At 50.9% G+C, this 12,263-nt stretch overlaps 1 protein-coding gene across 1 annotated transcript in view; it reads right to left on the bottom strand.

Moving 5' to 3' along the window:
• FAM178B (family with sequence similarity 178 member B) overlaps positions 1-12,263 on the bottom strand; it is an 86,840-nt gene that overhangs the window by 45,155 nt on the left and 29,422 nt on the right. The window contains exon 7 of the mRNA XM_082746874.1: positions 257-362. Within this exon, the coding sequence (XP_082603000.1) occupies positions 257-362 (106 nt within the window). The remainder of the gene's footprint in view (positions 1-256; positions 363-12,263) is intronic.

Raw genomic sequence — 12,263 nt, 5'->3', positions numbered from 1 at the left:
GAATGGCCCATTATGCTGTATTACCTTTCTAAAATAGGAAATACTTGAATATTTTTTAGCATGAATACACGTTGAGAAGAATGCATCTTTCTTTCTCGGCTAATGTTTCGTTTCGTTTTGTTTTACCATTTTGACGGAGGTGTAACTGATAGGGAAAAACCTGTATGTATCTAAGGTGGACAAGTTGAGGGGCTGGAGGGGAGATACACAGTGTTGAAGGAATGGGAAAGGACAGTGAGGAAGGGGAAATACTCACCTCTCACCAGGCTGACTGGGGTCCAGCGCAGGGCTGTGGGCTCCCAAGCTGTGGAATGTTTCCATGACCTCTTGCAGCGAGGGGCACCACCATCGCTTGTCTCCATCTGTCAGGCCAAGGAGGGCAGAGGGTCAGGGACAGCGGATGGGATACAGCATACTACTCCCATGGGAGGGCAGGATGTGACAGCCCCTGGACCGCTTAGCCCAAGGGGACCTGTTCCTGCCTTGTCGGGCACCGCAGGTATTTTCTGGAGGAATCCAACAACTAGGGGTTTTGAGACATGCATTGGAGCTTTGGGAACCTGTTCGTTCATTCTCCTGTCTTTAAGCTTTGGCCACCTTGAAGTGGAAGGGCCCAAGGATGACGGTGCCCTGACCTGCTCCATCAGGCAGCCGTCAGGGTGCTGAGCTGCCCAGAGCGGAGCCCGATGAAGAGACTTAAAATACAGGCCTTAGAACTGCGAGATGCGGAAGACACAAGTCTCAGCAGCCCCGGGCCCTTCGCCGCTAAGGGCTGAGGCCAGCTCTGGGCCTCGTGCTGACTCGGCGCTGTCCTTGCAGCAACAGCGGGGTGTTGTCAGGTCCAGGATTCCAGCCCAGGGCCCTCCCCGCAGCCTAGGATGTGTCTCTGCAGCCAGCCTGAGCTCAAGGTAGCACTGTCTCTTGACTAGTCTGACAAACCATGACCCGTAATCTGATCTCACCAACAGTGAGGGAAAACCTTCCGGACTCGGGGCTTTCTTCTGTCAGACTACTTAAGGACATTTTTCAGAACCAGGAAACTAGAAAAACAAAAACCAGTGTGGAGGATCCTATTTCCCAAAGATGGCTGCAAACCTGTCTGCCTCCCACAGGCTCCTGACCTCTCCATACCCCACCGAAAGGCGGAGTCCACGTCTCTACACTGGTCCTTCCTCTACAGCATCTTACTGATTGATACACGGGCCTCTCTTCTACGTCTCCCCATTAGAATGTAAATTCCATGAGGGCAGGGCCCGCTGGGCACACGAAGTGCCTGGAGGGTGGGGAGGGAAACTGAAGACCAGCGGTAAGATAAGCTGGCCACGTCAGGGATGTTGACTGATGTCGACTTTGACAGATGAGGCGGAATCAAGAGCTTGGAAATGGGGCGAATAGGCTGTTAGCAGCAGGTGGCTGGCCCTAACCATTCTGGGGCTAAGAGTTCCCTCTGAAAGGCCCACTTCAGTGGGTCCTCCCGTGTGCTGGAACCATTCCAGGCGCCCAGGATAAAAAGGTGGCAGGGTTTAGGTGGGGAAGACCTTGACCTCAGGGAGCTCACAGTCTAGTAGAGAGGGGAGTCAGGCAGAGAAATAAATATAGGAGAGTGTATTCAAAAGCAAAGCAGGGGAAAGGTGAAGAGCCTACTCAGAGAGCCTACTCCAGTTCACTAGAGGTTGGGGGTGAGGGGTGGGGCGGGGGTGAGGGTGTGGGTGGGAGGGAACATGGTACAGGTCACAGGAAAGGAAGCAGGTAGACAGCAAAGGACAGAAATGACCATGGCAGAGAAGCATGGAAGAGCATGGCAGCTCAAGGTGAGAAACAAAGCATCCTCAGCACCTTGAGAAGTTGTGGCAACAGTCTGGTATGGCTGTCAGAGGGTCTCTGAACCCTGTCCAAGGCCCTCTCTTCCACTGGAATCCGGTGTCTCTCTCTTTAGAAATGTATATGGGTTGGGGCTCACCCAACAAGTAATTAGACTCTGGGAGGAGGAAAAACTTTCTTGTTTGTTTTTTTTCCTCTCAGGCAACTTAACAAGTAAGAGTAATGATACCCCTTGCCCGCTTCACAAACGAGCTGAGAAGAATGAAGTCTGCAAAACACAATGAGATTTCACTAGAGAGAGAGAGAGAGAGAGTGCGCGAGCGTGAGCGAGCGCTGTTTACTAGGCCCCTTGGGGGTTGTGCACGTTCGCACACGCACGTGTGGGCGGGCTGACGGACTTTCCAGGGAGGGAGGATGTGTGTGCAAAGAGAATTGGCCTAGGGTGAGGCCCTGGAGGCCCAGCTGGGGCAGGGGGGGAACAGCCTGCCAGCAGTGTAGGACCCCAAAGGGTGCTGTGCACAGCTGCCCTCAACCCTCCTCCTCAGCCCGTGCAGGTGCATCCGCTGCTTGTTTAAAGTCCCTTGGGAGCAGGCTGCGGGTGCGGGGTGCCACTAGCTCCAAACCTGGAGCCGCGCACTGTCCCCTTCCCTGCTCCCACCTGGGAATGGCTCTGCATCACTGCTTGACCCCGGCTGACAGGTCAGGAGAGGTTTCAGAGCAAGGGGCCTGGGCTGCCTTGGGATGTATCAGGCCCCATCAACAGCACTGGAAATTGGTTAAGTGACGAGGACAACGAGGATGGCGACGGGCGCCCGAGAGCGCCTAATTAACACTGCCTCTAACTAGGCCATGCGCTCAGCTTCTCCTAAGCACGGAGTGTCCGGAAGGGGGGGGGGGTTCCGGAGAGCTGACACAGACCAGAACTCAGCCAGGCTGCCAGCTCTAGCTCCCTCCCTCTGCTCCTCCACACCCACACCACAGTCCCTGGAGGCCATTCCCCAGGGGAGCAGCAGAGGCCCTGTGCCTTTTTAAATGCCAGTGCTGGCAGCCCGAGCTCCCAGGCTCTGCTTCGAGGCTGAGAGTCTGGAAGCGGCCCTCTGGGTGGTTTTCCTGGGATGGAACCCATGCTCTGGGGGAAGGCAGGGGAGGAAAAGCACGGGGCCTAAAATAAAAGTGACTTTTCCATCTGTGCCTCAGAAGAAGCGTTACTTCACGTAACACCACCGCCTCCGCTCTCCTGGCACCACTGTCAGGGAATGGGAAAACCACACACACATCCCAAGAACCTCCCTCGGCTTGACGTGCTGGCCCAGCAGCTCCCCTCCACAGGCCTCCATCACCCCTTCCCACACAGCAGATCCCATTCTGGGCCTTAGCGGGTTGATGGCAGGGCACAGGGTCTGCCTGAATCTGGTCTCTTTCTCCCCCTCCCCGGAACCCCAAATCGAATGGTTAATGAATGTTCAGGGTAGCTGTCTGAGGAGGGCCAACCATCTGCCTGGGTCCTGATTCTTGACGCCATCTTAGAGACCCCACAATTCTCCAGGAGGGGTGTCCCCACCACCCGTAATAGGGAGGTGCTTATTCCTCAGGAAAAGTAAGCAATTACCTCATCAGACTTGAGCCCAGATCCCAACTGGAGTGGCCTCACAACTTTGAGGGGAAGCTTACTATCTGTTGAACATAATCGAACCCAGTTAAGAGGACCCAATTGGCTTTATTAAGCCATTCTGCCATCATGCAGGCCAACCCCCCAAGCAGGGAGCTGGGCGCTCCAAGGAGTTGAACAAAACGGAAGGGTTTTTATAGGGAGGAGGGTGGGGCAAGAATGTTATTAGTGAAAGAAAAGAAAGGATTGTTCCTTGCAAGGTAACCTTCCCTTAGGAGAAAGGGCAGGGGGGTCTTATTATACAGATAGATTACCTCATTGACGTCTATCAGAAAATGCCTGACAGACTTAAGGGGGTGGGGAGGGAGGCAGAAACTGTAGTTAGGTTAGGTTTTAAGCCCCAGTTTGGTGACTTGGCCTAAGTGATGCCATACTGGGTCTGTGGTTTTCTTTTTAACAAATCTTACATTTTTTTTAAAAAAAGATGTATTTGTTTATTTGAGAGTGAGAATGGGAGTAAGTGCACATGCTGGAGTGGGGGAGGGCAGAGGGAAAGAATATCGAAGCAGACTCCGCCCTGAGCATGGAGCCAGGACTCCATCCCATGAGCCATGAGATCAGGACCTGAGCAAAACCCGTTAAGACGCTTAACCAACTGAGCCACCCAGGCGCCCCTCTCACCATTTCTTGTCCTCCTGATTGTGATTACTTAACTTCCCTCTGACCTTCTGTATTTAAATTTACACGTGTCTCAATATCACTGGCTTTAGGCAATCAGCTTCAGCCTGTCATTTAAACTTTTCACTGCTCAGTAAACAGTAACTGGACACCAGGCATTCTTCTAAACGCTGGGGGCCCAGCAGTGAACAAAAGAGACAAAGTCCTGGTCTCATGGAGCTGATTGTTGAGCAGGGAAACAGACAAAACACATGAAGAATAAACACACCAAGTGAAGCCAGGTGTTATAAATGGCTGGAAATGAAAGGCAGTTGGGGTGCTGTGGGGGTGGAGGCAGGGGGAGCTAGAGACAGGAGGAGGAGCCCTGGGTGCACCCTGAGGCCAGGCTGCCATTCCTTGTTTTTTGGGCCCAGCCAGGAACCCAGGGTGCCGGAGGGGTGCGATGCCCAGGGGTGAGAGGCTAAGGACAGAAAGCGGGAGGCAGACCCACGTGAGACAGGGAAAGACCTTTTTGCTCCTCTCCCTGTTTCTGTTCTTGCTAGGACCCGCAGCCCCACCTTGCACACACCTTAGAGTACAAATAACATAGGTCCTAACTGTAAAGGTCAAGGTGTGCATGATTTCTTTGGAGTTTTCCGGCATAGTCGATAACATCCAAGGAGGGACTGGGTGGGGTCCTCAGGTACCTATTCCAGACTCAACGACCTTAGACATCTTGACACTAAGATCCCATGGCTCCTGGGCATAAGTGACTTGTGGAGGACACTTGGACCCTTGTCCTTGTTCTCACCAGTTCCTGGGTTCCTGAGAGTACATGGGCACCATCATCAATGAAAAGCCTAGAGCCCACGCAAAGGAAAGACTCACTCTCCTCTCCCTTCTGAACCCCTCGCACAACCCATCTGGTATACTCTATCACTAATGCTATTGGATCAACTCTGCTCTCACTTCCTCCTGGCTCACTTTGATTTCTATCCTGTTCGAAGCCAACAACTTTCTTGACTGGCCCTGTGGGTGCCCCTCTGGGTCCTCGGGCCCCGCCTGCCCGCACCACACCCACTCTGCCTACTGGGGCCAGGAAGCAAGTGGTCTCAGGAGGATGGAGCGATGTGATCAAAGGAATCCCTGTATGTGGTAAATACACAAAATTCCATCAAGTCTGTATTTTAAAAACATGTGCATCTCATTGGCCCAACTACAATGTGAGCAGGGGAAGGAGCCTGGCTTTGTCCCGGGCTTGGCGCTGCCTCTCACCAGGGACAGAAGCATGTCTGGGGCCGGATAAGCTTCCGACCTGGTAGATCTTCTAGCCTCCCATCCCCACTGGCTCCTTCTCCAGACGGCTATACCCACATTCTTTCCAGTCTTCCTTTTGTTCTTTCCCTGCCATGCAACCCATCCCAATTACCCCTTCGCTTTCCCTTTCCTACCTGCTCACCCTGAGCTAAGGACCTCCTGCTGGTGCCCCTACAACACCATGCCTGCCTTGTTGTAATCCAGCTGACACTCCCCACCCCCACACCCTCACACACACACATACACCCCCAAATCCACCCACCCACCACACACACATCCTCACACATACATATGCACCCCCAAATCCACCCACCATGCACACCTTCCCATAGACACCCATTACACACAGTCATATAAACCCACACAACCCCCCCACACCCCTATACATGCACACCATATGCCACAGACACACACAACACCCACCTACACACACACTTGTGCATACCTATACCACACCCATACTATGCACACGCCCCCATCTGTACACACACTGCACATATCATGACACACACCAGACATACACACCAGACATACAGTGCCAATCCACACACACACATACACACACACACAGAGCACCCATCCAGCTCAACCACACCCCCACCCCACCCTGACACAGAGTCCGTGTCAGCCCCTGGTCCTTTTGTTCATGGCGTGAGGGTGTATATAGGGTAGGTGAGGCCGTCCCCAGGCCACCTCTCCTCTCTCCTGCCCTCTGTAACTGACACCACTGTCACCTAACACCATGGAGCATTGCTGGCCCCTCTGTGTAGGACAGACTTGCATTGTGCCAAACCACCAAACCGCCAGAACTGCTAGAACTAGGTTCTGCTGAAAAATAACAAAAAGACTGAAAACAAAACAAAAAACCTACCTGGGCTTAGATAAGCTAGAATTTTATTTCTCTCCGATGAGAAAGTCTAGAAGCAGGTGGCCCACACTAGTGCAGGGACCTGACCAATCTGTAGGATCTTGAGTGCCCTTCTGCTCTGCCCTTCTCAGCATGTGCCTCTCCTTAAGATCGCCTCATGGTCCAGGATGGCTGCCAGAGGCCCAGCTGTCGTGTCTCTACTCTAGGCAACCACTTCCTCACTTTCCTACCTCAGGATGCACTATTGGGTTATTTTTAATGATGCAAGGCCCCCTCAGTATGACTCAGGAAGGCAGGAGCAAACCACCCTCTCACATTTAAAAAGCAAGAATCTGAGACAGATTTAGAGTCGATCAAGAGCTTCCCAGTAATGTCCCTGAATGCATGGCCCTTCAGGATTTCTCTCACTTTGGATTTCTGAACCTGAAATTTCTGGAATATTCCTGATGTCTACCTAAAATGAAACAAAAGATACCAAATGCTGACAAGGCTGTGGAGCAACAGGAACTCTCATTTTTTGCTGGTGGGAATGTGAAAGAGCCCTTTTGGAAGACCGTCTGGTGGTTTCTTACAAAACTAAAAACACTCTTGCCACACAATCCTGCAATTGTGCTCCTTGGTATTTACCCAAATGAACTGAAAATGTATGCCCACACAGAAGGCCGCACAGGAATGTTTACAGCAGCTTTACTCGTAGTTGTCAAAAACTGGAAACTACAAAATATCCTTCAGGAGGTGAATGGCTAAGCAAACTGTGGTACATTCAGGCCGTGGATTACTACCGAGTAGCAAGAAGAAATAAGCTCGGAAGCCACGAAGAGGCACGGAGAAACCTCCAATACATACTGCTAAGGGAAAGGAGCCTGTCCCAAAAGTCCACATACTGCAAGATTCCAGCTAGATGACGTTCCGGAAAAGGAAAACTCTAGAGACAACCAAGAGATCCAGGGCTACCAGGGTTTGGACAGAGAGGGGAAGGAATGAACAGTGGGAGCACAGAGAATGTTCAGAGCAGCGAGACTACTCTATATGATACAGGAATGATGGACACACGTCATACATTTACCAAAACCCACAGAATGTACACACACAGAGTGAACACTAATATTTTTTAGATTTATTTATATGAGACAGAGAGAAAGAGAGAGAGCAGGGGAAGGGGCAGAGGGACAAGCAGGCTCTCTGATGAGCATGGAGCCCAACACATGTGGGACTTGATCTCAGGACCTTGAGATCATGACCTGAGCCGAAATCAAAAGTTGAAGGCTTGACTGCTGGAGCCACTGAAGCGCTCCAGAGTAAACCCTAATTTCAACAATAGCCTTCAGTTAATGATAATGTATCAATAGTGCCTCATCAATCCTAACACATATACCGTACAAATCCAAGATGTCAATAGAAGAAACTAGTGTGCGCTGGGGGCGGTGCTGGTAGGCTGAGGGAGTCATAAGGGAACTGCTTTCTGATCAAATATTCTGTAAGCCTAAAACTGTTCTAAAACAACAGCAACTGGGGCAACAGTGTGTTGAGCATCTGACTCATGGTTTCAGCTTGGGTCTGATATCTGGGTTGTGGGATCACACCACGTGTTGGGCTCTGCACTCAGCCTGGAGTTCGCTTGGGATTCTCCCTCTCCTTCTACACCTCCTGCACATGCTCACTTTCTCCTAAATAAATAAATCTTTAAACAACAACAATAAAAATAAGGAACTCTTGAGAAAAGGGAACAGTGGAAAAGGTCTCCCTCCCACTACAGCAGGGTGGGCGGCCCCTCCCCGCCTTCTAAGGGATCTGGGGTTCGCTGCATTCTGGATCAAGGACCCAGCTGAGAACCGAATGCAGTGGTTCTCAGACTTGTGCACACATTCTGGAATCTCTTAGGGAGCAGCTTCACAAGCTATTGTCAGCTGTCCCCCACAGTGCCCCACTACTGTGGTTTAATTAGCCTGGCTTGGGCTCTAGAATTAAAAAAGAAATCCCGAGGGATTCTGAAATGCAGCTACATTGGGAAACCACCGAGCTAATGAGAGCTGTGGCCCTCACTCCAGAACGGCACACAGGCACCCAGCCACACATGCTCTGGGGGGATGATTGGGGTGGGATGGGTGTGGGGAGGAGCCCACAGAAGGCAGCCCCAGCTCCCCGCATACCCCCAGCTTTCAGCCTTGCTCTCAAGGTGCAGGAACTCAGAGGTCCTCAGCCCCACTGTTTACTGGAATCATCTTGGGGAGGTTTTAAAATGCCCCTGCCCGGGCTGTACTCCAGGCCAGTCTCTGAGGGCAGGACTCCAGCCTTGGTCCTTTTTAAAGCTTAGACACACTTGAAAACTGGGGCTAGAGGCTGTGTCCTAGGGGAGCCATGGAGATTTTTTGATCAGGGTCTGAGAGACTAACATGAAGAAGTGCTCACCATATTACTGCGTGAGGTTTATGCACTTGGCTAAAGCCTCATAACCTGGCGCTCTCTCTGCCTGACTGCACATGAGAAGCACCTGGGAGCTTTAAAAGTTCATGCCAGGCACTGTCGTCACCGTGTTGGAGGTGCTGATCCACCTGGGGGGCAGCACATGACCCTGGCAGGGACACGAGGGAGATGCTGGCTGGGCTGGGGTATCACACACACGCCTGTTCCTCACAGGGCCAGCGGATCCCGCTTTCTGACCTTGGACAGCTGGACAGCACGTCTGGAGTCTGGCCCGCGCACACAGCTTCAAAGTCGCCTGATAGCACAGGATCAGAGGGGCTGGTGGGAAAGATGTTGATGTCTTGCTGCGGACAAGGCACACATTCCCGACACTCAACTGCACATCCAAAGAATACAGCCAGAGTCTATTGCATCCCGGTTGCTGGAGCCACCAGGAACTCAAGAGAAGGTAAAACGAAGGCAAGCAAAGCCACAGGCCCTGCACTCTAGAGCACAGATGGCAAAACAGAAAAGAAGATAAAGTGATAAATGAGCTAGAACTGGGGGGTCCACGTCCCCCAGGAGGCTGTGGGTCATGAAAATTGTGTGAAGCTTGGGCTTTCCAGCCCCCTGGTTAGGAAAAGGGAAAATCACAGTATCTACTTGGAGACTTTTGCCCTTGTGATTAAATGAGATAGGCTGGGCCCAGCACTCAGGGTCTGGCACAAGCTCTCTAGAAACGTGAGCTATAGTGCTCACTATAGACAATAATATGTTTTTAAAATGAGGATCAATTCTGAAGTTGAATTACTGTTATTGTCACGTTCCAACTGGAGACTTTGAAGGGGCTGGGCCCAGCAAATGACAGCTCTGAGGGGGCTGGGCTCTCCAAGGTGGTCCTCACAGGGTTTGCCCGCTCCTTTGGGTCTGCACCATGTTCTCGAAGTACCAGTGTGGGGATTAAGAGTACAGCTGGATCCCAACTTGCCTCGTTGGCCCAGGGAGAGAGGCACCTGCTCTGTGAAGTTAGAAGTGAAGGTCACCCTCACGTGAACAGAGGGCTTGGGCTCTGGGCCCCGTACAGGAGTGCTCCTTGCACGTGGATGGCCACCACTGCTACCACGGGACATGGGATCCCAGGCTGTGTGGAGCCCAAGGGGCAGCTGTTCTCGGCAGGGCCTCTATCCTGGGAGGCTGCTGGACGCTCTGGATGGGTTGCTCCAACCACCCCAGAGGGAAACTCTCCCTGCACCATGAGAGGCAGGTCAGGGTAAGTGAGGACAACCTCTAATGAGACAGTGAAGGGTGCAAAGTGTCAACCGAATAGATAGATTAAGGGATTTTTGACTGCTTAGAAACCACCTGAGGAAAGAAAAACAAAAACCAATCTTCTGAGAATAGAGTGAGATAGGAACAGCCAAAACAGAACTAGAGGATCTAAGACGAGGGAAGAGCCAGTGCCTGGGTGGCTCAGTCATTAAGTGTCTGCTTTCTGCTCTGGTAATGATCCCAGCGTCCTGGGATCAAGCTTCACGTCAGGCTCCCTGCTCCATGGGAAGCCTGCTTGTCCCTCTCCCACTCCCCCTGCATGTGTTCCTTCTCTTGCTGTGTGTCTCTCTGTCAGATAAATAAATAAAGTCTTTATTTAAAAAAAAAAAAAAAGAAGAAGAGGGATCAGAGTATTTGTGCTACTTGGCTCCTTTGGTTTATCTAGCCATCTCTGAGTCATGTAGAAATACGTTTTTGCCCTGCTAATAGCTATCATATTTCGAGTATCCATTCTACACCCAGTGCTCCACCTCTGTTCTTGCTGCCGACCCTGAAAACTCTGAAATCCTGAGTGCTCACTGCTGGCCACTTGGAGGAGAACTCGGTCAGTCGAATAGCCAAGTTCCTTCTGTGTCCTGATGCTGCTGCATGCTGCTGTAGGGGTCTTCCCAAGGGAGTGACTGTCAGACATCCTGTATCCACTCCATCTACCCCATCCTATGCTTTTTTTTTTTTTTTTTTTAAGATTTTATTTATTTATTTGACAGGGAGAGATCACAAGTAGGCAGAGAGGCAGGCAGAGAGAGAGAGAGAGAGAGGAGGAAGCAGGCTCCCTGCTGAGCAGAGAGCCCGATGCGGGACTCGATCCCAGGACCCTGAGATCACGACCTGAGCCGAAAGCAGTGGCTTAACCCACTGAGCCACCCAGGCGCCCCCCATCCTATGCTTTGTCACCCATCGTGCATCCCCAGGTTCCCACATTATGTCAAAATTCCCAGGAAGGCATCAGCCTGCAGCTCCAATCAATGAATGCTTCTGCTGCTCTCCAAATTTTTTTTTTAAGATTTTATTTATTTATTTGACAGAGTGGGAGAGAGAGCATAAGGAGGCCAAGAAGCAGGCAGAGGGGTAGGGGAAGCAGGCTCCCTGCTGAGCAGAGAGCCCAAAACGGGACTCAATCCCAGGACTCTGAGATCATGACCTGAGCCAAGGGCAGAGACTCAAACTACTGAGCTACCCAGGTGCCCCTCCAAAACTTTTTGATGGTGCATATCCATCATTAAATTTTTAAAAATGTATACCTCTAAAATGCACATTTATAAGCTCTACAAATGTACCTTGATGCTAATATGCCATGTTTGTGATATAACATGTTAAAAAGTGAAATTTTTAAAAAAGATTTTATTTATTTATTTGACAGACAGAGATCACAAGTAGACAGAGAGGCAGGCAGAGAGAGAGGAAGAAGCAGGCTCCCTGCTGAATAGAGAGCCCGATTTGGGGCTCGATCCCAGGACCTTGAGATCATGACCTGAGCCAAAGGCAGAGGCTTAACCCACTGAGCCACCCAGGTGCCCCTTAAAAAGTAAATTTTAAAAAGATGAGCTATGGGGCGCCTGGCTGGCTCAATCGGTAGAGCACGTAACTCTTGATCTCATGGCTATGAGTTGGAGCCCTATGCTGGGTGTGGAGATTACTTTAAAATAAAATCTTAAAAAAAAAGGAGAGAATGAGCTACTTTTGACAGGATGAGGGGCACCTGGGTGCTGACCTGCTTAGGTCATAATCCCAGGGTCCTGAGATCGAGCCCTGCATTGGGCTCCCTGCTCAGCGGGAAACCTGCTTTTCCCTCTCCCTCTGCCCCTGCTTGTATTCTCACTCTCCCTGTGTCTCTCTCTCTGTCAAATAATAAATAAAATAAAAAAAAAGAAAAGTAAAAAATTAAAAAAGGATGAGCTACTATGATTTCCACCTTAAAATACTGGGGGAAAATTGAGCACATCAAACCCCCAAAAATGGGATGCCTGGGTGGCTCAGTTGGTTGGACGACTGCCTTCGGCTCAGGTCATGATCCTGGAGTCCCGGGATCGAGTCCCGCGTCGGGCTCCCAGCTCCATGGGGAGTCTGCTTCTCCCTCTGACCTTCTCCTCGTTCATGCTCTCTCTCACTGTCTCTTTCTCAAGTAAATAAATAAAATCTTTAAAAAAAAAAAAACCAAATAAGCAGAATTTGAAAGGAAATAAAGATAAGAGCACAAATCAGTAAAACAGAAAACAGAAAAACTCGATGAAACCAAAAGCTGGTTCTCTGGGACTAATA

This window comes from Mustela nivalis (assembly GCF_964662115.1).
Source record: "Mustela nivalis genome assembly, chromosome: 8".
In the NCBI taxonomy this organism is placed as follows: Eukaryota; Metazoa; Chordata; class Mammalia; order Carnivora; family Mustelidae; genus Mustela; species Mustela nivalis.
The sequence above is the reverse complement of the archived record's forward strand: the minus strand, read 5'-3'. Positions and strand labels throughout refer to the sequence as shown.